Genomic DNA, 27,836 nt, shown 5'->3' with positions numbered 1-27,836 from the left:
GTACCTAGTTTGGATGAAAAGTCTTTCACAGTTTTCAAGTCATGCACCGGAAACGAAATATGGATGCATGTACGGACAGACAGACCTGATGGTGACTACCGGTATTTATCCCCCTGCATTATATGCCGGGTCTCTTTATTTGATGAAAAACATAAAGTAGCTAGATTGACACGCTTGATTCTTTGTTATATATTGTCTAACAAGCGAGTTGCTGCATTTTGAAAACCCCAAACAGTGAATACACATTTACAGAGCAGTAAACACTGTTGCAGCAAAACACACTTCACCCGTAAAGTATTATGTGTGAATACCCCACACGATCACAGGTCAGGGATATTTCGTGGATATTCCATGTTTCGAGATCTCATATAGGATACACAAGGAGAAAATAATATTTCGTTGTGAGTGTGTTTATTATTAGCATAACAACGTACACATGCAAACATGTACAGATAACAAGACGCCTTGGTGGCTGGTGACTACAAGATGACACTGTGTGTGCAAATACACTCAATATTCTACTCCAGTCAGTGAAGCTATAGAGAATAAGTGCTGTTGTGTTACCCTGGTGTTAAATTCAAGGTGTTTAACTGAAGCTAGGTAGGAAACATTGTACTGACTATAGTTAGGTATGGATCAGGGACGTGCATCCGACTGTGACAACATGCTGTAACGCAGTAGATCCTGGAGAGACGGTCAAACTAACCAACATAGTCTCAAGGTACAGGAACCCACTGGAGACACCCTGTCAGATCAGAACAATGACAGGAGTAACATTTGTAAACATTCTTTGTAAATATTTCATAAAACATACAACATATTTTTCCAGGATATTATCACAATTCTGTAGCATAGGAAAATGCAAATATTCTAAATGTAGTTTGCCTTGTGCAGCAGTCAATGTACCACATGGATATTTGAGAATCAATACAATCTTGCTTGACAGTCTTGCTTGACAACGGTATAAGGATCCATACCGAACGTCACTTTTTACAGTATTAAAGAAGTTGTTATCCATAAAATTTTGTCTACCTTGTCATCCGTCTACTTCTAAGTAATGCCTATCAAACAATTTAATACAATCCCTGCTGGCTACACTAGAACAAACACGATCCACACACACCATTGTTAAAGGGGAAGTGTACACGCAAAAATCACTTTCTTTCTTGTTTTAAACTAAACGCAATTTTAGAATTAGTTGAAAAAATACACTCATTTTTCTCACAGTCAATGTAGCGAGCTCACAATAAGTGTGAAAATGTCATGCCGTTATGAGGCCTTCGTTTACCGAGCTAAACAGGCCTGAGTTATCCCCCTTAAAGTCTTATGACGTCATTCCTTTATCAATTGGCACCAATGACGTCATATTGCAAGGGGCATAAGCCATGGTGTGTTTATTATGGAGATAGAACTCTCTGTAAATGTGAAAAATATGAACCGATTTTATGAATAAAATAAATTTGATACATGTGATATTTTAATTGTTTTGCCTCCGAAACTATTAGGTAAATAATTTTCATGATGAAAAAGTACAAGAAAAATAGGTTTATTTTCGTGTGAACTTGCCCTTTAAGTATGTTAGAGCCAGAAACCTTCACAATGAGTTTGTGCTAACGGACACCATAAAAAACAAACCTGACGCTGTCAATATGATCAGTCAAGATGCCAAGGCACAGCCATCTTCATTCACAGGATAAATATATCGAAAGTACCAACAAGGAAAAATGTTACAATTACAATTTCATAACAAGAAGAAAATATCACAGTGTTTTCCCCGCTAAATACCTGGGGATAAAAGTTAATAACAGCTGCACATCCTCATGGTTTGTGCTCAACAGTTGGCTTGTTTGTTGTTTAACGCCCGCACTCTGCAATATTCCAGCTACATGACGGCGGTCTGTAAATAATCGAGTCTGGACCAGACAATCCAGTGATTAATATCATCAGCATCGATCCACGCAATTGTGTTCGATGACATGCATCAACCAAGTCAGCGAGCCTGACCACCCGATCCCGTTAATCGCCCCTTACGACAAGCATAGTCACCTATTAAGGCAAGCATGGGTTGCTGAAGACCTTTTCTACCCCGGATCTTCACGGGTCTGCTCAACAGATAAACTGTATCTCATTCCTTTTGGAAATAAATTGAAGTCAGTAGGGAGTTACAAATGAGACCTATGTTCTGGACAGTGATGGTTGTCTGTTATTGATGAGTGGACAATTTATTCCTTGGTCGTCTCAAGAGTGACCGTTATTCATTACAGACTTCACAACACCAGAAGTCACAGGCTGCATTAGAACACAGACCTAGGTTGACATCTTTGCATAGATTTATTACCAGTCAATAAATCTGACAAAAATAACATATTAAAACCATGCACGATCAAAGATAACATGGCCACAGGTGTACATACCATTCACTTCCTCAATATCATCCAATTTGGGTAGTTATAAACATGTAGATATGCCTGTTTTCAAAATGAATTCTGTTACATCTTTCAAAGACTTCATCCCCTATACCAGAACAAACATAATCAAACATTTGATATGGATGCATTTAGTTGTCTGTCAATGGCATTCCATCTGTATTTAGGCCAGGTGCTTTATATTTTTCGGATTACGGACCGCGGACTCTAATTTTTGAGAAAATGTAAAAAAATATAATCAGATTTCCATTTTTTTTTCCCCGATAGCCACGTAGTCAGTTATTTTATTTGTTATCATCACCTTTTAATAAAAAACATATGAATTTACCGTTGTAAACTAGTAAAAAAGATACATAATCGATCTTTGTTGATCTCGAAGCCGAACTTGAATAGCCTCCCTTGACAATTGTCATTGTTGTAAGGGATAGAATTTTTATTGTTACAAGGGGCTTTATCGTCACAAATGGTGGTCTTTTGAGCACAGAATATGTTTATAAAGTATGCCAGAGGCATTCTGCATTTAAAAAATGCATCTGGCTTTTCTTTTGTTTTTCCATCCTCCAACCCTGGACTTTGGGCTGAAAAATCCGTAATCCTAAAATTATAAAAAGCCTGGCCTTAGTACTGTTTACCTGGGCTGTATCAACAGAGAGGGGATCAACTTACGAAAATAGCGGACGGTTTTCATTGTGCCCATGTATGGGGTCTACCGACCTCTGACCTGTGACCTCTGACATCTGACCAGATGAGCCATGTACATTATCACAGACACATACCATAGAAACGATGGTTACCTAAGACACTACGTGAAGTTTCAAATAAGATGGAGAAGACACACATCTAATTCAAAATGCATTGATATGACGCCATGGACTTGATAGTTCCTCCCGGCACCTGTACAAGGCAACTTGTTGAAAATGTTTTCAAACATAACAGGTATTAAAAAATACTAATACTTTTAATAATTTGTGTTCATAGGATTTTCGGTAACATATTGAAAACAAGGTGTCAGATTATATGTTATCTGTATGAACTGGCAATACTGATAGCAATACAAATATGATCATTACAAATATTAAAATATTTATCGTACGTTTTTCAATAATGGCACATATAGAAAGTCTTTGTCATAAACTATCTATTTTCAATCTCATTAAGATCAGATCTTAGTTCTCGCTACCGCTAAACAAAGATCTGAAGACATCCCATTAGGGGTCACGTCAGAACAACCTTTCATCCGACCAATCAGAGTGTTGCTTACCAGATCATGAAAGTGACAGTCGGTATGTGGTTTCTAATCATGCAACCTCGAAAAAATGTAACACAGGGGTATTCCGAACGATAGTTACGGGTTTAACGACTGAATCAATACAATCTAGACCACATATCTGCCATTCAAGAATGTTCTTTTGTTCAGGTTTCAAATTTTTAATCGAGAATTTGTCAAAATATGTTTTGAAGCGTGGTCGCCAATTCAAAATCAGTGCCATAAAGCACGAGAAAGCTGCCTTCTGATTGGCTAATGTTGACTTCTTATCAGTCCTTCCATTGGTCGGTCAAAATTCGGGCAAGGTCTGTGTGACGTGACCTGTAATGGGATGTCCTCAGATCTTTGTTTAGCGATAGCGAGAACTAAGATCTGATTTTAATGGGACTGAATTCTTTTTAGATATGATATTACAAGTCAAAACTTTACAGTCTCCAAGGTGTTATTATCAATGCATTGATAATGTTGATTCATCTTGATATTTTGGAGTCTAATATCAATTCATAAACTTCAGTCACAGCCATAATAAATAAATGCTGAATTATTCAAGAACTATTCTGAGATGTCGTTCCACTGTGACAACTTCATCCTTTCCCGACCGGTGGAGACACTCATTTCTCGTACGTAGTGTGCGTTGTCCCACCCCCGATGTACCTGTCTCCGCAGCGCCATGTAGGGCATGTGGGTCTTCGGAATGGATGGACTGGGAATGAAATCATTCTCTATGCTGTACGAGGTGTGTATGGGGCGGGTGTGGTAGCGAAACGAGGCCATGCTTGTAGCAGGTCGTAGCATCGTTGTAGCCGGGATCTTGTTTCCCACTGCATGACTCAGATGGTGGTGTTTTTGTGTCACGTAGTGAGGATAACCATTTTCTGAAATCACAGAGATTAAGGGGCAGATCATAAGAAATGGCACGCGAAAGAGGGAGCTTGCTCAAATGTATCACAACTATAGAGGCAGGTAGAGGAGAGGGGTTTGGGGATGTGAAAAATGACAAAATAATTTTTCAGATATTTCTTCCTTTTTTTTAATTTGAACATTATTTAGGGTGTGGTCATTTATTATAGGGAGAGGGCGGAGGAACATGAATAAATGTTACCTGTATTAGCGGGGGCCATGAACATATGTTTAAATTGCCAGTCTCCCAAGACAATTTGGCAAGAAAAGTGTTGTTTTACAAAATAATTGTAGTGATAAACAGATTGTTTTTTTATTATTCTTTCACAACAATGAATATCTACTGAATTAACAGATTTATAAGATATGACCACTTATATATTTTTAATTATTCTGTCATTACAATAAATATCTCCTGAATTCAAAATGGAGTGAGTGAGTGAGTATGGTTTTACGCCGCTTTAGCAATATTCCAGCAATATCATGGCGGGGGACACCAGAAATGGGCTTCACACATTGTACCCATGTCGGGAATCAAACCCGGGTCTTTGGCGTGACGAGCTAACACTTTAACCACTAGGCTACCCGACCGCCCCGAATTCAAAATGGAACATACCAAGGGAAAAGTCCAATGAGGTCCTCATCCTGCTGAAGTCATCTGCGGACATCCGTACCGGGTCGTACGGGCCATTGCTGACTGCCGGCTCTACGCAAAAAAGAGAGAATATTTACAAACAACCATAGAGTATGTATGTCGTCTAACCCCAACTCTTTTAAATAATCAAGTCTGGACCAGACAGTCCAGTGATTACTGTAAAACGTGAAATTAATGCGTCTCCAAAAGAATGCGACCGCTGGCCCCTAGCCAAAAATGCGACTCAATATGAATGCGACACCTCCTCCTCTCAAGCATCAGTGGATTTATATCTAAACAAAATGTCCTCTGTCAGGTTTACAGGAGAATCCTCACCTTAATCCAACCTTACATTAATCTAATCACACACCAAATAGCACCGCTTATTAGCGCTGAGTAGAGTACATCAGCTAAAAGAATAGGCGCGCGCTGGCTCGTGTCGGCCTTTGATGCAGTCGCAAAGAGCAAAGACACCGTGTTGGGTGGCGTCTGTCAGGACTTGCAGGTGTGATCAGTGATGACATGAGTGAGTAGAACGCTTGTCTTGACCCCAGCAGTGACAATTCACAGGATGTAATTAGTGTTTGAATGACATTGTTTATATACTAGTAACAAGTGCTGCTCAATAAACAGTGATGTGGAATACATAGTTGTTTGTTTTCAGCGTATGTCTAAGTTGGTATTTCAGCTATCCAAAATGTATTATTGTTGATATATATGCGATGTTGAATCATGCGAGCAAAGACCACTCACATTTTTCGCATTTAATTCATGCTCGCGTTAATATCAAGATTTACAGTATTATTATGAGTAACACTAAAAAATGATGGTGTGCCATCACTGTGTCTGCCCATCTGATCCATTGAGTCGTCACTTACGACCAGCATAGATTGCTATGGCAAAGGATAGAATCTTAAAAAAACAGGTAAGATCTCGTCTCTCACGTCCTGCTTAGTTAGTGAAGAAGAGAATAATGACACCAGATGTTACGAGGGTTATAGAGGTCATATTGGGCAAAAGAGTTACTGAAGATGCTGATAGATGCTGACCAATTCTAAACCAGAATCCTCATGGGTCCTCAGCGTTAGGAATTGGCACTAGTCCTGTAGTCCTTACCAAACTGCCCAATAGTAAAGGGATCCTAAGGACTAGTAGAAATTGGCTCATTTTAAGGGTTTTGCTATATGTTAAAATTTTAAGGGCTAGTGGACAAAAACTGTTAGTTTCTAACCCTGGTCCTTAGTTTAGTTACCTCTAATTACATGCTATGACCATCTTCCCCTTGTAATACCCCTTGTAATGAAAACGCGATATCCAATCAGATCACTGTTCTTATCTTGTTAAGCTTCACAAAGATGGCGACTACCATAGGCAACAACCTAGTCGATCAGATAACGAAAACCTTCGCGATTTCATCCCTGAGATATAGGCAATCATTTGGGGGTTTAAACGATGTAAAATATATATTTGTGTCGATAAAAGACAGACAGCATTAATCACTTTCATACGAATGTGTACTAGTGGTGGGTGTTGATTTTGTGAAATGTTCTCCGATTGGACTATAGATATGTGCAATAGTACAATCATATTTAGCACAGGAAAGTGGGCTTGATATGGCAAGGGTGGAAACAAGACTTTGATAAAAAGGCGAGTGGATGCTCTTGCCTCGGGTAAATGTGCTATGAGGTGCTGGGGACACACTCTACCCTTGGTCTCCACAGAGGTGATGTAACGGCTAAGGATGGATCGGATTCCTATTATGGCACAAGACTATTAAAACTTTCAGTTGTTTGTTTCCACTGCTTCTTAAGAGTGAGTGAGTATGGTTTTACGCCACTTTTAGCAATATTCCAGCAATATCACAGCAGGGGACACCTGAAATGGGCTTCAGACATCGTACCCATGTCAGGAATCGAACCCGGGTCTTCGGCGTGACGAGCGAACACTTTAACCACTAGGCTACCCGACCGCCCCTGCTTCTTAAGAGAAGACAGCAGGTAATAGGCAGGCAACAGATGGACTGACAGACAGACAAGGAACACACTGCCACACCATGACAGCACTTGGATCTGCAGATAGGACATGGCTAACTGATACAGATTGATGTGGATGGCAACCCACAACATATCTCACACATAATATGTTATGAGTTAAAATTTTAAGTCACATTGGCAATATTTCAGCCATATCGTGCCAATCCAGGGTTAAACATGTTAAATACATTGTCATTTGAGACAACTGACAACGAAGGACAGTAAAATAACTAGACTTATCACAGAAAATCAGCATTAGAAATTGGCACTAGTCCTGTAGTCCTTACCAAACTGCCCAACAGTAAAGGTATCCTAAGGACTAGTAGAAATTGGCCCATTTTAAGGGTTTTGCTATATGTTATCATTATAAGGACTACTGGACAAAAACTGTTAGTTTCTAACCCTGAAAATGATATAAAACTAGCATGAAATCATAAAAAGGATATCACTATATATAATAATACATGATAAAAAACGGGCTATATATCACCAGCCACTGAAGGCAGATCACATACTGGGGACCATGGAGACTTACAGTACCTTTGTTAACTGCATGGACCCCAGCAGGATTTACATCATCCCTTCAAGTGTTTGCGATAATTGGCAAAGTGAGTCGAACATATTGAAATGACACATATTCTGCGATTGAAAACATGGCAGTTCTAAATTTACTTTAACATAACATGTAGAAGTTTTCAAAATGAGCTGTTTATTAACAATAATGGAATTGGTTCTTACTTTCAGTATGAAACAGATTCTCCTCCATGGCATCATCACCTATGACTCGATGGTATTTGTTGAATAGCCTGAAAAACAGACACAACCAAGCAGTGCTTGTCATGCTGTACAGCATTCAGAATATTCAGCAATTCAATATATAGTTCATATGTATACATGAGTATTAATTACCGTATTCGATGTAATAAACTCCCTGCTCTAATAAGCGCCCACGGCGATATTTGCTAATATATTGGCTTGTGAACAATACCAATTAGCACCCCTTCCGATTGATCAATGTACATAATACTTATTTAATCGCGTATTATACGCACTCATGTGTTATATGCACCCTTAATTATGGGCAATTAAATTCTGGAAAAATGTATCTCTCGTATATAAACATTTCAGGCCGTCAGCATAAACCACGAAATTTATCTTTCATTTTCACCAAAATAATTTTCTAATAAGAGCCCATTTTTAATTTTGAGAGCGCCCTAGGTGCTTATTATGTCCAATACGGTAAGCACCACCAACTTTTTTGGCATGAGTGAGTGGGTGAATATGGTTTTACGCTGCTTTTAGCAATATTCCAGCAATATCGCGGAGAGGGGCACCAGTTATGTGCTAAAGGTGGAAAATTGAACCCTGGTCTTCAGCATGACTAGCCTCTAACCACTAGGCTACCCCGCTGCCCCAACTTTTTTGGATTTGTGCGACATTACAAAATGTGTGATTCATTGTTGGAGGCATGACAAAATAGACGTAAACTGACAAAAACAACGCCTGGCACAACCATCACACACATGATGAAGCTGACACTAGCAATCAGTAATGATTTTCTGGCATTATGTGACGAAACCTAAAAACACTCAGTTCAACAAGGCTGAAAAGTGTCTGCGGCCGGCCCAGTCCACGAATAGGGCTGTCACATTATGAAGTGAAAGACGATTATCAGCTGATTATTGTCAACGTAGGAATCACCAGTCGCAGACGTAAAGTGTACGCTAGACGGGTGCGGTCCGCAGTACTCAGTGAAGCGCTTGATACTAATTAATTCAATCTCCGTGGCTGTGCTGTCACCCGCGACCTCCGTGAAAGTAATCAAAGCGCTATGGAAAATCACCCACTACCGAGAGGGACCACAAAACACTCAAGATCGCGTGTGCTTCGAGGCATCCGCCTTCCTATCTTCGCATCGTACGATCACCACTGACTCGGCAATCAGTGTCTGGAGTATCCAGCCCTCTCACGGATGACATTCGCGAGGCGTCTCCTCATACTGCGGATCAGACGTCTGATTTTCAACACTGGGATCCTCTGCCATTCCTGGTGCAGTGCCTGGGTCAGTTCATTCAGGTTTTGAGTGAGTGAGTGAGTGAGTATGGTTTTACGCCGCTTTTAGCAATATTCCAGCAATATCACAGCGGGGGACACCAGAAATGGGCTTCACACATTGTACCCATGTCCGGAATCGAACCCGGGTCTTCGGCGTGACGAGCGAACGCTTTAACCACTAGGCTACCCGACCGCCCCCCATTCAGGTTTTGAACTGGAGGGTCTCTAGCTCTCACTAGGTGCCCAAGAATAATCCCAGAAGTGTTCAGTTGGGTTCAGATCAGGGTTTGTAATTATTTTTCGGAAATGAATTTTGAATCCGGTTTGCTAAATCAATGTTCTTGTATTTCTAGGGGTTACATAAAAATTATTCCATAAAGACGAACAAACACTTGTGTAAAAAGTCCTTAAAATTGACCATCACTGTTATATGCCTCCAAGTTAAGAGCAGGATGTTGTTTTCTTCATAACTGTTTGGGTGAGTGAGTGAGTTGGGATTAACGCTGCTTTTAACAGTATTCCAGTTATATCACCGCGTGTCAGCTTAATGTGTGAGGAAAGCCCGAAGTGATGCAGGTCTCAGACGTTTACCACTTCGGTGAAACCCACGAGCACGGGAATGGTGCTGACAAACCTAGAAACATAATCGGGGCGAACCGGGATTCGAACCCACAATCATAGGTTTCTGGCGTGCCCAAGCGACGCAACTCTGCACAGCGAAACGCGGCGCCTTAGACTGGGCCACCCGTGCCCCCTCATAACTGTTTGGAATTCACATGTTAGCAGCATACAGAAACGGTAGGTGAAGGGTCACTTAAAAAATGCAGGTGTCCTGACAGTGACACACAGCCTTCATTTGAATTTAGTTAGGAAATGAATATACTGAACAAGGAATCATGACACTGACATAGCATTTTAATAATTGCACCAGCCACTGTTTCAGTGGGATTAATTTTTAATGAGATTAAAATTCATAAAACAACTTTGTTTTGCACTTACTCTTAGAGCATTATAGTGATGTTTTATCATTACATACCTTCTACCACTAGAGATGAAGCGGATTTTGTTGGCTCTGACAAAAACTCCATATTTGTCTCGACATTGAAAATATCTGCGTCCTAAAATCATTCCACAGCTGTCACCAACTGAAAATACAACATCAACATACAAAGTCAATAAATCACAATAACTGACTCCCTATGAATCACTATACAGAGTCAAGTAGCTAATTATATGTTGATATTGTAAATGCTGTACTAATAAATTGTATATTTATGATACTTATCCTATCTCACACTATGCATTTCTTCCTTTTTTCGATCCTTATGTGGAAACGTGAATAAAGTTTCCAGCTTCTAACAAAACAATTGGGTCCTACACTGAAATCCCAAGCGATGTGATCTACCCATGCTTTTTATCTTCAAAATCATTCTCTTCCTTAGCGCTAACAGGCAAGAGGAGCTGTGATGTGGGGATGTTTTTTAGAAGCTGGAAACTTAGGAATGAGTGAGTGAGTTTGGTTTTAAGCCGCTTTTAGCAATATTCCAGCAATATCACGGCGGGGAACACCAGAAATGGGCTTCACACATTGTACCCATGTCGGGATTCGAACCCGGGTCTTCGGCGTGACGAGCGAACGCTTTAACCACTAGGCTACCCGACCGCCCCACTTAGGAATGAAGAGAGGTAGAAGTGCATAGTGTGAGACAGGACAAGTATAAAACTTTAACATGAAAGAAGGAACTTTACGAATTCATGTTAAGATAGGTCTGCAGAACTCTATAGCTTGTACGAGGTGACTAAATAATTATTTGGATCAGCTTGTCAGTGTTAATGTGTGGATACGAAACTTTCCCTCGAATACGAAACTGCCGTCTATGATTTGAGAATGACTTTACGGCGGCCATCTTGGTTTGGCCTAGCCAGGCACACACTCCGTCGCAGTGGTGACTCAGCATAACACCACTGCCACAGGCTAATTTGCATATCACGTGACCGGACTTTTCTCTTGTTTGTAAACAAACGCGCTTTTTCAGAAATCAGTATAGAACCGACTAATGCAAGTATTTGGGGGCGCTTTACATATTGTTTTGCATAACTATATAGATATGCTACTACAACTGCGACAGTGAGTTGTATGACAATATATATTTATGCATCAAAGTGACCGTGTCGCTAGCTCTCCGTTGGGCTTCGATGACAGCACGTGGAGCCGTACAACCAATGCAAACATAGGATAACTACGCAAAAACAAGTAGATTTTTAAGTATTTGCATACTTTCTCAATGAAAGTTAACCATTCTTTGACATTTGTTTATGAAAATGTGTAGACTTGTCAAACATGAAACGGATGAAAAGCATATGCAATATCTTGAATGGGCTGTGAAAGATGTGACGAATCGTCACATGGCGCTGGCCTGTGGCAGAGGTACTATGCTAGCTGGCTACCGGCCGCATGGAACTCTGGGTAGGAGAGTGAGCCAGGCAGTTGAGTGACAACCTGTGTGGGTGCAGGAGGTGTATTGTGTTGGCAGTCGTTTTGAATACAAGTGTAAATGAAGAACCTGTGTCTGTCTATTTTAACAGTCAGGCTCTGTGAATCTAATGTGATATCTCTTTTCATGTCGGGTAGCCTAGTGGTTAAAGCGTTCGCTCGTCACGCCGAAGACCCAGGCTCGAGTCATGACATGGGTACAATGTGTGAAGCCCATTTATGGTGTCCCCCGCCGTGATATTGCTGGAATAATGCTTAAAGTGGCGTAAAACCGTACTCACTCACTCACTCTTTTCATGAAGATCTTGGGACACCACCATAGTCAGGTGAACCCGGAGCAAACTTTGACTGCCCAATCCATGAGAAGAATGCATGGGTTCTTGAGCCAGTCAGATGTTAGCTTACTAAACAGATTTAGCTTCATTATTTGCAACCTATATTTGGGAATATTGATTTTAGCAAAAGATAACACAAATATATCCTTGATAGTACACCCTTTTTGGTCTCAGTCCATTATTATATCCAGTTTCAAGATACACAAATCACAAATACATATCTGATTGCTGCGCTCACTAGTACTGAGAAATTAGAAGCCCTGATGCTGGTTGGTTGATAAGAAATTTCACATCCTTAGCATCCCTGTAAAGCCACCACCGTTAGAATTAGGCCTGGGACGGCCCGGACGGGTAACCCGAATCTAAGACAATTATCTCACACATGAACAAATTAATGAATTCTATATGAAGTTGCCGGCCAATGGAACTTAGTTTGGAATCCTAGGTGAAAACCCTGGGTTAGAGATATTCTTGAGACTTTCAAAGCAGCTTCTTAATCTTAAAAAAATGTAGAAAACAGTGACCATATATTTTCCGAGGAATTAACTTTTTGTCATGCTTATAAGTTTTACAAGCATAATGATTTTCTTTCTTCCTTCATTCAACTTTGTCCAGATTAAATCATTCAAAATTACACCAGTCATAGCATATTATTAATAGAAATACAATTACTGATCACCTCACTATGTCATGTATAACATTAGCACAACACAAAATATGTGTACCATGTAAATCTGTAAAGGAGCAATTGATACTGCAATAGTGTAATACAAAAGCCACTATGACTACTATAATTACACGTGTTCCCATTTGATGGATTGGGACAAGATATCTAGAAATCTTGCATAACAATCAATGGCTATATTTCCTCTATCAACAACCTCTGATAATTAAAAGGGCCAGGTCTGTTTCAGCTAACCCTTACTGAACAGTACATTTAAATACCGTCAAGTAGGAATGGGATGAGTCCAAATTTACTCACCAGCTTCTCTGTCACCCTATTACCCAGATATCCACTGTAGCACTCAAGAATAGGGTACAAAATGTCCGATTAGCAATTGTTTTAGCAACTGGCAAAAAGTATTTAGATACACATATAGACCAATCTGGTCATGCATGTGCTGACGTTGACCGTTGCTGCATTTAATATTTATTCAAATATATAATAATCAGACGGAATCTGTGCATAGTTAGAAATAAATGTTAATATTAGAATCTAGTGATTTGTAGCATAACCATTAAACTTGATCCTGATGGCCCTGTGGTGGCGCTGTGTCCTACTCAGTACCCATGTACCCAAGCTTCCCGTCCCAGTCCTATCATCAAGTTTACTAAACCAGGAAACGATACCACATGAATGAGAGCCGGGTCTAAAATAAATGTCCCTTGATGAGGGTCGTGATGGGTATTAGGGTTAACGTAAAACACCCTTCAAACACTATCGTAAACGTAAAAGTCATCTTTTTTTATCGTAAATGCTTATTGTAAAATACCAAAAAATAACTGCTTAACGTAAATAAATAATTTACTGCTTATCAAAAAATTATTAAAATGGTCAAAAACAGTCTGTCTTCAAGACCGAAATGCTTCGCCACAGAAAGCAATATGAATTGTCAGGATGAAACGAAAGCAGAATTAAAAGTCCCATGTCCTGCCATGGCTGATTTAGGAATTTCCCGCGACGATTTTATTGAAAAAGAAGAAAAATTACTGCTTAATGAAAAAGTACCCTAAATTTTACTGCTTACTGCTTATTGGACACACCCATCAGGATCCTCCTTGATTACGTACCTGGTTCATCAAGTGAAAGTCCAACCCATTCACCCTTTTTCGTGATGATGCATCCTTTATACTGAATAGTGCCGCGAAATATCTCCCCACCTAGTAAAACTTCGACCCTTTGACCAACGTTTATGTTAATGAACAACACCATGACTGCAAAACACGAGTGTTTCTTTGTAGCAAGTGATGTTTTATTCCTAGCGCCTCGAACGAGCACCTTGCTAGCTAACAGCCATGTTGTTTATTTCCGTAACCATGAAGTAGAAATGCTATTAGCCTAAAACCTATTGAATTTGGAAACACCTTTCATTCTATCAGAATACCAACTTACATATTATTAATATTCGCCTGACTTCCGAAAATGTTTTATAATTAGCCCCTTACTAAAACTATAGTTGCATGTCTTCTAGTGACATGTTTCCAATTATCCCCTTCATATTATCACATACTGTAATAAAGTTGTAAGGTAAAGAGTCTTTCCCAAATCGCGCTCGCGTATTTCCAACAACGAGACTTCAAGAGGATAAATGGCGTCTTCTGAGAAGTCGTGTATTGACATCCGCGTAAATTTTGCGTGTATTTATAAAATCTCCAAATGAAGCTCTTCATTAAACGTTCAAGCTGCTTTATGAAGTATCCATTACACATTTAGGATATATACACACACTCGAGGAAGCAACCTTTGAGTGAAAACCTTTAACGCAGTACGTGTTGATTTTATGTTGAACTTACAACTCCATCAGTTTGATAGGTCCCGTCTACACAATGAATCCCAATAGATATGATGAATGTACTGTGTAAAAGTAGAAATATTAGCAACTATTTTCCACTATACTACCATTCTCTAAGATAAAAGTGCTTCACCGTCAGTATGATGCCATCATGAGGTGAATTTTGTCTTTCCACTAAATTCCAGTGCACATTTTGTTGTGATGGTCCAACGTTATTATCAATAGTTCGTTGGTTGCGCATAAGAGATGTAATGATAGTTTGTAAGGAACTGGTAGGTGTCATTATCGATATAATCAGTCCTGTCACTTGTGAAGAAAATATTGTCAAGAATACACACATAAAATAAAGTTCCACTATCTTTTCTCGAACTTTCAAACTGCTGGAGGAAATTCCTACTACTTCTCAAGTGTTACTTGGAGCATGTTCTAATTCAGGGATTAATGTAGGCATTATCAGAAGTTGATATTTGGCCTTAGGCCAACTGAAAATATTGGTAAATATTAACTTATAATATTTTACTATTGCAAAAGAGATTTGGTTTTGAGAGACCAAAGACCTGTTTTACAACACCAATAGTAAGAGAAAAGCATTAATACTTTGTTTTATTCTGTTGTATTTAAAGATGCTGAACTACTTTTATACTCCACTGTTGCCCATGTCCATCTTTGTTCTAGATTTTGCTATTAGTACCATGTATGAAACTGAGACATTGTCTCTGTGTAATTATTAACTAATAGATGATAAGCAGTATACAAAAAGACTTTTCGATAGCACACAAAGCTGACTTGGAAAAACTTGAATAAAGCTTTACCAGGTCTCCCAATTTGCTCAAACCTTGTCTTTCTATGGCTAAACATTGTTTTTTTCCAGTCGCCTCAAAGACACTTAGTTGAAAGTCCTGGATGTCTCTGTGTTATAGATCACATTATGATGTCTTTAGAAGCACATAACCAATGATGGCTCCCCTCTTTGTTTTGAAAACTACCTGATGACAAGCTTAATAGGCCTTCTAAAAATGTTCCACATAACAACAAAACCAAATTTCATATTTTAAATTTTTAAATTCTACCAAACAATTTCTGTCATTACACATTTAATGTGGTAAAATAGGTCATTATTTTCTTGTCCGTTATGTCAATTCCTTTTATGTTTTTGTCATAAATGAGCAAAGACAAAGTCTTTTTTAAGTTTGAAATGCTTAATACAGTCCTAATGTTTATGTACTATAAATTGGATGTATGAGTGAATGGTTGATATCTTAGATAATGTTGTTAAAGGAAGTAATAAAGGGGAGAACGTTACTGATCATTAATAGTAATGATCAGTTGAGGCAGGATAACAATTAATGCTTTGTTACTGTCCTTCAGCATGCACAGTACAACCTAATATTCCCAGGGTCCATGGGTGGCCCAGTCATCTAAGGTGCTGTAGTTCCCTGTGCCGGAGTTGTGTCCCTTTGGCATGCCAGACACATATGATTGTGGTTATGAATCTCAATTCAACCTGATTATGTTACCAGGTTTGTCAGCACCATACCCATGTTTCAGCAAAGTGGCAAATGTTCACTTTAGACTGGACCCGTGAAGATTCCGGGGTAGAATAGGTCTTTAGTAACCCATGTTTGCCGTAAAAGGTGACTATGCTTGTCGTAAAAGGCGACTAACAGGATCGGGGGGTCAGGCTCACTGACTTGGTTGATGCATGTCATTGATCCCAATTTCCGTGGATCGATGCTCATGATATTAATCACTGGAATGTCTGGTCCAGACTCGATTATTTACAGACCGCCGTCATATAGCTGGAATATTGCTGAGTGCGGCGTTAAACAATAAACCAACCAACCACTTTAGACTGTCTCCCCCCCCCCCCCACCAAGCTGACATACTGTGATACCTGTAACACTGAACATTCAAAGCAACAGCATTAAACATTCATTCTCTCACATGGCCGAGTCACTCATTCACTGACAGCTTGATACAGTGGATAAGTTGGCTCTGGAATTTGTTCACTGTGGAGACGAGTCACACACTTATGATGCCCAACTCTAGCAATTAGTGATTATTTCAGTAGGATGTGTTCACGCAGTCTTGGTTTCTGCATCATCTAGCACCTGATGTTTTGAGTATCGTCGGTTCTTTTAGCAGTCAGAACATCAGGATGTCAAAGGGTGGCTCAAAGGATGGAAAGGAAGGGAAGGTCAGCAGTCACCTGACCGTGGAGTCCATGAAAACCATTGCAGAGTCAGTGGGAGTTTCTGGACTTGCTGATGAGGCAGCATCACAACTAGCAGAGGACTGTACATATAGGATGAAGCAAATTATTCAGGTAAGAATGAGATGAGGGGTTCGCACTCTTTCTTGGTGGAAATATAATAATCTGTATTTTACTTCATGTTAAGATACATATCCTTTTGGTATTCAGTTGTCTATGACATATGTCACATTTTCCCTGTTTAATGCATCTTCCTGAGGCAAGTGAGGTAACTGACTTTAAAGTCCAGTTTCCACCCTTGCCGAAATAGGCTGGTATTATGGAGTTATATTTTAGCTGGACCAACAGGGCTACAATTGAGCCCTGAAGTTCCAGCCTAGTTCGGCAAGTGTGGAAACTGGACTTTTATCATGTTTATAGTCAGTTAAGTCCCTTACCCCGGGAAGATGTATTTAATGAGGTTTTGCTATTTTTAACTTTTTGCCAATTTCTATTATCATTCTGGTTGCATTTTATAAACCTTTCTTTGCATGACATTGATTTATGTATAATGGACAGCAATCAACATGATCAAATTATAACCAGTTAATATTTTGTTTTGATTAAACATATTAAGTGTGTTTTGTTTTACAAATTGTTGCAATACATGTACCTGAATATAATGGTTTTCATTGTTCAACATTTCAGGAAGCTGTTAAGTTTATGCATCATGGTAAAAGACGGAAACTGTCTACATGGGACTTTGACCAGGCACTGCAGGTCAAGAACATTGAGGTAGTGAGAATAACTATAAGACATTGAAATGAATCTTAGCAGGGAGTTTATGAATGACATGGAATTCAATGATGTGGCCTTATCTTTATTATGTGACTTGGCATGTTAGCAGGATAAACCCAAATACTATCAGACATATTAAGATGAAACATTGTAGTCTTTATGAAGTTAGATACATCTGTAGCATAAAAACTGGACTTTCAGGGGTGTTGGTGAGATATGATATATGATATGATATGATATGATATGATATGATATATGATAATGGAAAACACAAATGAGACAAAGAGAATTGATATTCAATTAAACATTAGTTGTTGAGGATCATGTCTCCTTGAAATTTGTGGAAATCATTTGATCAACACGTTGTCTGGATGGAATCCTGGACTTGGCATTAATTCACTCTCTGCCTTGTTAATGATGCATTCCCTGGTCTACTTACCTACCATGCTTACTGCCATTGTCATGATTGTGCTGTTATTGAGGGGGAAATAAGCATTTCATTCTTGATCTGTTGCCTAAGGCGCTGCCATTCGCTGGGCAGAGTTGCATCCCATGGGCACGCCAGAAACCTGTGATAGTAGGTTTGAATCCCGGTTCGCCCCGATAATGTTTCTAGGTTTGCCAGCACCAAACTCATGCTCATAGGTTTCACCGAAGTGGTAAAAGTCTGAGACCTGCATTACTTTGGGTTTTGATCCCACATAAAAGCTGACATGCCTCATATAACTGAAACACTGTTCCAAGCAGCTTAGAACCCAACTCACTTACTCATTTGATTACCTACTTTCGAAATACGGCATGTTCAATTACTCCTTTTCGCAGCCCCTGTACGGCTTCCATTGTCCTGATCTGATCCCGTTCAGATTTGCCAGTGGTGGTGGCCGAGAACTTCATTTCAATGAAGAGAAGGAGCTGGACCTGCAAGACATCATTAATGGTCAACTGCCCAAAATACCTCTAGATGTCACTCTTAAAGGTAAGAACCTGATCATGCATTCTAGTGATCATTGTAACCCTTCAGAAAGGCAGACATTCAGTGAGCAGTCTAAATGCTGCAATTTGATTATTCGTTTTGAACTGTTATTATTCATTCAGGAGAAGCTATTGATTTTGGAAACCTTACAGTTCATCATCAATTGATGTCACTGCAATTGGCAGGTCAGGGATAATTTGTGTAATGTAAGTTGAAATTCTAAAGTTCCTTCTCTTTGACCCGTGAAGATTTGGGGTAGAATAGGTCTTCAGCAACTTGCTTGCTGTAAAAGGTGACTATGCTTGTCGTAAGAGGCAACAAACAGGATCGGGTGGTCAGGCTCGCTGACTTGGTTGATGCATGTCATCGATCCCAATTGCATGAATTGATGCTCATGATATTAATCACTTGATTGTCTGGCTCAGACTCGATTATTTACAGACCTCCGTCATATAGCTGGAATATTGCCGAGTGCGGCGTTAATCCAACCAACCAACAACCAATCATGTTCGTTCTTCTCACCACATATTCAGCTCATTGGTTGAGTATTGACGGAGTCCAGCCATCCATCCCAGAGAACCCTCCCCCAGCCACGAAGGAGCAGCTGAAGATTGAGAGCCTGGACACTAACATCAAGACTGCTATTGACAAGGTTCTCAAGCCCAAGACACAAGCCGAAGGAGGCAAAGCCAAACATAAGATGAAGAGTGGAGCTGAGATGGTCAAACTGAAGAATCTATCCATGCATGAACTTTCCGTGGTAAGACGGAGTGCAGAATGACATGAGGTTTATCCACAAGGAATTACAGGGGATGGGGGTTGGTCATAGGGGTTTGGGTAGTCCTCTTGATTTTCATGTAGTAAACAAGAATTTGGGGTGATCAACAAGAGGTCTGAGTGGTCAACAAGAGGTTCGGGTAGTCCATAAGAGGTTTGGGTTCTCAATAAGAGGTTGGGGTTGTCAACAAGAGGTTTGGGTGGTTAACACAAGGTTTGGATGGACAATAAGAGGTTTGGGTTGTCAACAAGAAGTTGGTTTGTCAAGAAGAGGTTTGGGTGGTCAACCCAAGGTTTGGATGGGCAACAAGAGGTTAGGGTGGTGTGGTCAACAAGAGGTTAGGGTGGTCAACACGAGGTTTGGATGGTCAACAAGAGGTTGGGATGGTCAACAAGAGGTTTGGGTGGTCAAAAGAGGTTAGGGTTGGGTGGTCAACAAGAGGTTTGTATGGTCAACAAGAGGTTTGGATGGTCAACAAGAGTTTTGGGTGGGGTTGTCAACAAGAGGTTTGGGTGGTCAACACGAGGTTTGGATGGTCAACAAGAGGTTTGGGTTGTTAATAAGAGGTTTGGGTTGTCAACATGAGGTTTGGGTGGTCAACAAGAGGTTTGGATGGTGGTCAACAAGAGGTTAGGGATGGGTTGTCAACAAGAGGTTTGGGTGGTCAACACGAGGTTAGGGTGGCCAGCAATAGGTTGGGGTATTCAGCAAGTGGTTGGAGCAGGCAACATGAGGTCATAGTTGGCAACGGGGATCAGAGCGTTATGGATTATGGGTTAACAGGGTTCCTGTATCCTAGTTTGATAATTTACTGGGTTCTGCAGGGTGGAGAAGGTTAAAACTGACAGAGAACCATCATAATTGATGTGTATTGTGCTGGGGACTGAATACGTTTGAAATTTAAAATATGAGTTTTAGTTGTGGATTCTGTCATGACCCAATCAACTCAATTTCATCCCACTCTTCCAGGAGCAGCAGTTGTACTACAAGGAAATCACAGAGGCTTGTGTCGGACCTGACGAGGGAAGACGATCGGTAGGTGGATCAGGGACAAAGATAATAAGCAGACCCGAGATCATAATTGTAATGAATACATTGATGAAGATATATCTGTATCCGTCATCAGGGTACTTGGCTGGGGATACATTTCATGTGTTGATTCTCATGTCATGAATACCAATACTGTCTGGTATTGTTTGATTGTTATTTGTTTATATATGTACCCTTTCATAGTTATACTTTCAGTCTAGATAAAAATGGGGGCATGTGTGGCCAGAAACTTATTATCCTGGGTTTCGAATTCATGTTTCTAGGTCTGTGAGTACTATACCCGTGCTCATGGGTTTCTCCAAAGTGGTAAACGTCTGAGACCTGCATCACTTTGGGTTTTCCTCCCACACCAAGGTGACATACCATGACATATATAACAATACTGTTGAAAGTGGCATTAGACCCAACTCAATCACTCTAAATAAAAAGCAAGGGTGAAAGACATGAGAGTGAGTGAGTGAGTATGGTTTTACGCAGCTCTTAGCAATATTCCAACAATATTATGGCTGGGGACTCCAGAAATGTACTTCACACCTTGTTGGGAATCAAACCCGGGTTTTCAGCATGCTGAGCGAAGGCTTTAACCACTTGGCTACCCAACCGCCCCCAAAAAGTGAGAAATATTATCAAAGATTGCACAAGTCACAATATATTCAGCTCAGTATATATCATGCAGCGTATCACACCTGCAGCTATGTGTGGTGATAGTGTGGACTATTTCTCACCACAGTACACATAGCACTATGGACACGGAGTGAGCACACACCAGGCACTTTGATTATTAGGTGCAGCTGGACTCCAGTGGCAGCATTAGACAGTGACACTGTGACTAGGTGTGACAGTCTAATTGTGAAGTAGCATTGCACAATATCATGTGAAGACTCGGGTTGTGAAGACCATTTCTGTTGTGATATTGCTATTAGAAACAGGATCATATCTAACTTAATTGATCAGTATATTGTGAGTTGTGTCAGGTATCTGGTTATGTGGGTAATGATATATCTCTATGTCTTATGATGTATACCATAAATGTGATACCACACCTTTGTTCAGGAAGTGACACAATCTTTTAGCAGTAACCTCAGTCTAAACTCAGAATAATGGCTATGCTTGTCGTAAAAGGCGACTATGCTTGTCGTAAGAGGCAACTATGCTTGTTGTAAGAGGCGACTGCTTGTTGTAAGAGACAACTATGCTTGTCGTAAGAGGTGACTATGCTTGTCGTAAAAGGCGACTATGCTTGTCATAAGAGGCGACTATGCTTGTCGTAAGAAGCGACAACGCTTGTCGTAAGAGGCGACTATGCCTGTCGTAAGAGGTGACAATGCTTGTCGTAAGAGGTGACAATGCTTGTCGTAAGAGGCGACTATGCTTGTCGTAAGAGGCGACAATGCTTGTCGTAAGAGGCGACTAACGGGATCGGGTGGTCAGGCTTGCTGACTTGGTTGATGCATGTCATCTTATCCCAATTGCATAGATCGATGTTCATAATGTCAATCATTAGATTGTCTAGTCCAGACTTGATTATTTACAGACAGCCATTACACAGCTGGAATATTGCTGAGTGCAGAGTTAATCAACAAACAATCAAACATAATACATTTGATTTTGATTGGAAAGCTATATTAAGCATCATTTCCTTTTGAAACAGAAAATGGTGTATTAAGCTGTTGTAGGAAAAGGTCAAGGGTATTCATCATGATCATGACTGGAGAGATTGTGATCATGATGATACTCTGGAATCTCAGTAATGCTGACTAAGGCATATTCGGAGTCATGGCATATTGGTATTAGACGTGCAGTATATGTTCCTGCTGTATATGTTCCTGCCCTCCAGACCCATGAAGATTCCGGGGTAGGATAGGTCTTCAGCAACCCATGCTTGCCGTAGAAGGCGACTATGCTTGTTGTAAAAGGCAACTAACGGGATCCGGTGGTCAGGTTGCTGACTTGGTTGATGCATGTCATCTTATCCCAACTGCATAGATCGATGCTCATGATATTGATCACTGGATTGTCTGGTCCAGACTCGATTATTTATAGACCGCCGTCATATAGCTGGAATATTGCTGAATGCGGCTTTAAACAACAAACCAAATCCTGCCCTCCACCTGTCTACTGCTTCGTGTTCCAGGAAGCCCTGCAGAGTCTTGCCACAGACCCAGGACTACATCAGATGCTGCCTCGGTTCAGTACATTCATATCAGAGGGGGTGAGTACAACATACAGTCAAAGAGTTAACACAGAAGATTTACAACAAAACTCATGAAAATGTTTGAAATATACTCCATAGTGTTAATACCAGTTTATTATTTTTGTGAAAGAAAACTTTCACTTTGTCCAAAATGTGTCCATAATAGGATTTTAATTCGTACCAGCCTCACTGAAAGACCCCTTTGTGGGACCTTTTCCAGTGCTTTGTCATGGAGAGACTGTTCTTGTCTCAATCTACCTCTCTTCTTCAAGACCCGTGAAGATCTGGGGTAGAATAGGTCTTCAGCAACACATGCTTGCCGTAAAAGACACAAACCAAAAACAAAAGAAGTATTATGTTGCCGACTGGCACAGAACTTCCTCTCTGATTTAATTTCTGTAATTATCTCCCCTGGAAGGTTAAAATCAACGTGGTTCAGAACAACCTAGCTCTGCTCATCTACCTGATGAGGATGGTCAAGTCTCTCATGGATAACCAGACGCTCTACTTGGAGAAATATGTAAGTTGTGAAAATATTCCCAAAAGTCCGATCTCACAAAAAAGGTATTTTTAAGCGTGAATATCAAATGTTGATGCTCATTGGATGAATGCTAGTGCTTCATGCTTTAAATTCCTATGACTTACTTCTGATTTCATCAAAGAAGAGCCAGTTACTCATGTCAATTTTGTTCTATCACGATCAGTCAATTGTAAAATGTTGCAATGAAGCATGGTCCAGTTTACAAATCAGTGATTGTGCAGTGAAAGCATCACTCTTTCTCATGACTTGTGCAAGGGAAGATACATGTTCAGTCAAACACTTTTGTGTCGAACTTTGATGTGTCGAACTTACTGTTGTCTCGAAGTAAAGACTTGATCCCTGGATATTCCTTCTTTATTCATCATTTTCAGTTGTCTCGAACCTCAGATAAGTATTTACATAGGTCCCTTCAACTTTGACACAACGGCTTTTGACTGTACTTGGTAGTAATAATATAATCACACTTTGGCCTAATATCATGATTCTGATCAGAAAATAAGTTCTATAAGTTCCATATTTAACCTAGTCACACAAGATGCAAGTTTCATTGATGTAAAAATGGGGGCGGTCGGGTAGCCTAGTGGTTAAAGCGTTCGCTCGTCACGCCGAAGACCCGGGTTCGATTCCCGACATGGGTACAATGTGTGAAGCCCATTTCTGGTGTCCCCCCGCCGTGATATTGCTGGAATATTGCTAAAAGCGGCGTAAAACCATACTCACTCACTCACTCATTGATGTAAAAGTAATGCATGAGTTATCTCCCCTCATTAGACCATTCATTTCCAGGAGTACATGTATTGACTATATATTATTCAAATTTCCTCTGTTACATAGCTGCATGAGATAATTCCTGCAGTAGCAACTTGTATTGTGAGCAGACAACTGTGTCTACGTCCTGATGTGGACAATCACTGGGCTCTCCGAGACTTTGCTTCCCGACTCATGGCACAGATCAGCAAGTAAGGATTTATATTACTTTGCACTTACACCATACTTTTAATCATGTTAAGAGCAACCATACCTAGTGCTTACGAATATTTTTTGATGGCCAGTTTGGCAGATAACATTTTCCATGCACTTGATTTTTGGGTAACGAAAAATACATGTAAAAAATTGTTATCAGAACACTGTTGGCAGATAACATTTTGCATACTCTTGATTTGGGGGTAATGAAAAATACATGAAAGTTTTTTTTATCAGAACACTTTTGGCAGATAACATTTTTCATGCCTTGATTTTGGGGGTATTGAAAAATGTGTGTCTGCAAAAGTTTTGAGTCCGAGTATGGCATGATATCTCAGTGGGCTGGCACTATAAAACAGGCATTTGTCCAGACTTGTACAAGCAGCCATGCACGCACACGAGCATGCATGTCACTATATACATGCAATAATCTTGCACACGACATTCAACACCATTTCACCTCATCAGTAGATATATGAAGCTGTGGCAGGAGCATGTAACAGACGACTTATTCCATCATTTCCATTGCAGAAATTTCAGCAGTAACACCAACAACATCCAAGCCCGTATCACCAAGACTTTCAGCAAGGCTCTGTTAGGAGACAAGTCTGCACTGGCCACACAGTATGGGGCTCTGTCGGGGTTGGGGGAACTTGGGCCAGAGGTGACGAAGACGTTCCTGCTGCCTCACATCAAGGGGCTTGGGGATAGGATGAGGATGGCACTAGAGGGTCAGATACTCAACAACGCTGACAAGATTGCTGCTGAACATATCAAGAAACAATTAACTGTAAGTGAAGGACTTGTGCGAGTTTATTTCATGGATCTTTGAAGAAGTTGCATTTATTTTTATTGTGAAAATGGTCCATATAGAGAATTTTATACATAAAGCATTGGCCTAAGTTTGTTACACTAAATTGTTTTCTCTGGCATCATAACAGTACAATAGCTGAGTGTTGCTATTCAGAAAATATATGTACAGTGCCCAGTGTAATATAGCTGTTAACACACATCAAGACCAGCTACAGAATTACATGGCTCTAATTATTGGTTGGGCTCTCTTGCTGATGATGGTTACTACTTTCCAGAAATCTAATAAAGACCTTGTTTTCTTCCTGCACAGAAATATGTCCCACCAGTCCTGAAGAACCTCAAATCTCCGAGCGAGACGTTAGAGGACTACAACAATGAGTTTGGGTATGTGGGTGCGCTGCTGTACAATGCTACCCTGAAGGAGAGGCAGACTCCCACAGTCAGCACCTGCCCTGTCACCCCAGCCAGGCCAACTGTGCAGCTGCAGCCGGTACGTCACTATAGAGGCATTTAGACTAAAGCTGAGTAGCGCCTGACATCTCACAACTACGGACTGATGATGCCACTGGCATCACGATACACGACAAAGAGATAAGAAATGATGAAATCACCGAGTGATTTGAATTATTTAGAGGTCTGCCAAAGTGTAAAGTTAAATGAGTCAGTTGTTTGAATGTTCCGGCAATTTCTCTGGCAATTTCTCATGAAATTCTATGATAGAAAACAGTTTACCCAAAATACATGATTTGCCTCTTGTAATATTGTGATCAGAAAAGTATGATAATTAAAACCACTTATCAATTCAATTTTCATTATGCCTTTCAAAACATGTCCACAGTGTTACTGTTCACGTACATTTTCTCTGTTTACAGTCTCGGCCTCAGATATTGATCCAGTCATCAGGATCTACATCACAACCAGGCACCCCCACCACTCCAAGGTTCCCCACCCCCACAGGAGCGGTACCAAGAACACCTACCACTCCCTCCCTGGGGGGGGCACAAAAGTATGTCATTGTCTCATCGCAGCCTCGCTCCACCACCCCTTCATCACAGAACATCACCATCAACAGTGGCAGTGCTGGGTCAGCCCCGACAATTGTTAAACTTGTTACCACAGCTCAAGGAGCTAACACTAACACAGTGCCTAGAACTACTCCACAGAAAATTGTGGTCATGTCCATGCCCTCTAGCGGGTCAGGGTCACAGCAAGGTCAGATGTTGACCCCAGGTGCTTCAGATGACCTTGGCGTCAAAAGTGTGTTTGGAGGTCAAGGTTCAAACTTTTCATTTGCAGTCAAAAAGGACCCAGAACAGAGAGATACATGAAGTAAAGGATTTAAGATGTCAAGGACCAAATATATCCAGGTGGATGCAAAGTGTGTGTTACTTTATGCTCAGCTGGGGGGCACAGGTGTCCCAGTCGTCTAAGGTGCAGCGATTTGCTGTGCAGAGTTGCGTCCCTTGGACACGCCAGAAACCTATGATTGTGGGTTCGAATCCCAGTTCGCCCCGATTATGTTTCTAGGTTTGTCAGCACCATACCCGTGCTTGTGGGTTTCACTGAAGTGGTAAACGTCTAAGACCTGCATCACTTCGGCTTTCCTCCCACATTAAGCTGACACGCCGTGATATAACTGGAATACTGTTTAAAGCGGCGTTAAACCCAACTCACTCACTCACGCTCAGCTGGATGATTACCATGGTTACAATGGATGTGAGATATCGTACAATGGAGACTTAACTGTTGATTCTGAATCGCAAAGGGATCGTCTCTGCTCCTCACATCTCTGTCATTCCAACATTGTCAAATAGGAATAGTGTGTTAAATCCTTAAATTTCTAACACGACTAAACAGTTTTCTGTATCAACCTCAAACAATAGATATGTGTACATGGGGAGCGTAAACAGCGCCAAACCTATGTGGCACTGCAACTCAATGTGGAGAGTTGTGCCCCTTGGCTGCCATGACAAAAGTAGTTGGTCCCTGACACTGACATCTTCCCGAGGCAAGGAGTTAACTGACGATAAAAGTCCAGTTTCCACCCTTGCCGAACTAGGCTGGTATTATGGAGTTAGATTTTGGCTGAACTAACGAGTCTATGCACAGTCCAATCAAAATCGCCCAGCGAAATCGAAATCCGGTTCGTAAACTGTCATGCAGAGTTCGGTCGATTGCAGGATTTGCAAAGCATATGCACCGCCAACTCGTTGTCAACAGATATTTTCCAAATCTTTTCATGTTTTTAATCAAGGTACTCAAGTGATTTGATGCATTTCGCAAAGCAAGAACCGTTTTATCACAATATACATCTTGATTGTCGTTCAGTTTGTCTCGACTCGGCGCCACCATTTTGTTTTAAGCAAATGCAAGTTATACAAGAGGTGGAATCTGATTGGTCCATAGGCGAGACATAGAAGGGAAATAACTCGTAACAGCCACTGGTGGCGCTAGGATCGAACCCCGGAATTCCAGCCTTGTTCGGCAAGGGTGGAAACCTGACTTTTAAATCAGTTAACTCTCTTGCCTCGGGAAGATGTGACACTGACTATCATTGGCTGACTAAGAACCAGGCAATGCTTGTGGTTTTCACCAAAGTGGTGATCTGTGATCATCACTATTGGAAGGAATAGCTCTTCTTGTAGTGACATTCCATACAGGGGGTCTCACATTGAATTGCATTCCACTTACATTGGCATATGTATAAATTTGAAACAGTATTGCTGTACATCATGACTGCACACATCATTATCATGTCTTTTGTAAGTAAAACAATATGCTGGTCACCAATGTTGTGTTATAAGTCACCAGATATCTCCATTATAATTTACTTGACTGGTGACGGACTTGAATCATTAACATTATGACCATGGATTCA

The 27,836-nt window shown here is 40.5% G+C and overlaps 2 protein-coding genes across 4 annotated transcripts; one reads left to right on the top strand and one right to left on the bottom strand.

The window, feature by feature from the left end:
• Positions 1–394: 394 nt before the first annotated feature.
• Positions 395–14,168, bottom strand: LOC124130892. The gene is made up of 5 exons (XM_046493946.2): positions 13,936–14,168; positions 10,352–10,460; positions 7,999–8,066; positions 5,210–5,299; positions 395–4,568 (listed from the first exon to the last, which is right to left on the bottom strand). Exons 1-5 carry the CDS (start codon positions 14,075–14,077, stop codon positions 4,246–4,248), a joined length of 732 nt encoding a protein of 243 aa, XP_046349902.1. The 5' UTR covers positions 14,078–14,168; the 3' UTR covers positions 395–4,245.
• Positions 11,817–27,744, top strand: LOC124130872 (transcription initiation factor TFIID subunit 6-like). Of its 3 annotated transcripts, none has more exons than XM_046493927.2 (12): positions 11,817–11,866; positions 16,800–16,983; positions 17,557–17,643; positions 18,469–18,622; positions 19,153–19,379; positions 20,367–20,432; positions 22,582–22,659; positions 23,060–23,161; positions 24,017–24,141; positions 24,677–24,935; positions 25,269–25,448; positions 25,831–27,744. In XM_046493927.2, the coding sequence occupies exons 2-12, from the start codon at positions 16,816–16,818 to the stop codon at positions 26,284–26,286; spliced, it is 1,902 nt and encodes a 633-aa protein (XP_046349883.1). In that variant the 5' UTR covers positions 11,817–11,866; positions 16,800–16,815; the 3' UTR covers positions 26,287–27,744. The 3 variants fall into 3 exon arrangements, with proteins under 3 accessions (XP_046349883.1, XP_048246626.1, XP_046349874.1); XM_048390669.1 differs by lacking the exon at positions 11,817–11,866 and adding an exon at positions 14,446–14,630 and having other exon boundaries at positions 16,803–16,983; XM_046493918.2 differs by lacking the exon at positions 11,817–11,866 and adding an exon at positions 14,446–14,630.
• The last annotated feature ends 92 nt before the right edge of the window (positions 27,745–27,836 follow it).

Source organism: Haliotis rufescens, unplaced genomic scaffold (assembly GCF_023055435.1).
Source record: "Haliotis rufescens isolate VD_foot unplaced genomic scaffold, xgHalRufe1.0.p SCAF_9, whole genome shotgun sequence".
Taxonomy (NCBI): domain Eukaryota; kingdom Metazoa; phylum Mollusca; class Gastropoda; order Lepetellida; family Haliotidae; genus Haliotis; species Haliotis rufescens.
Note: the sequence above shows the minus strand (reverse complement) of the source record. Positions and strands in the feature narration are given on the sequence as shown.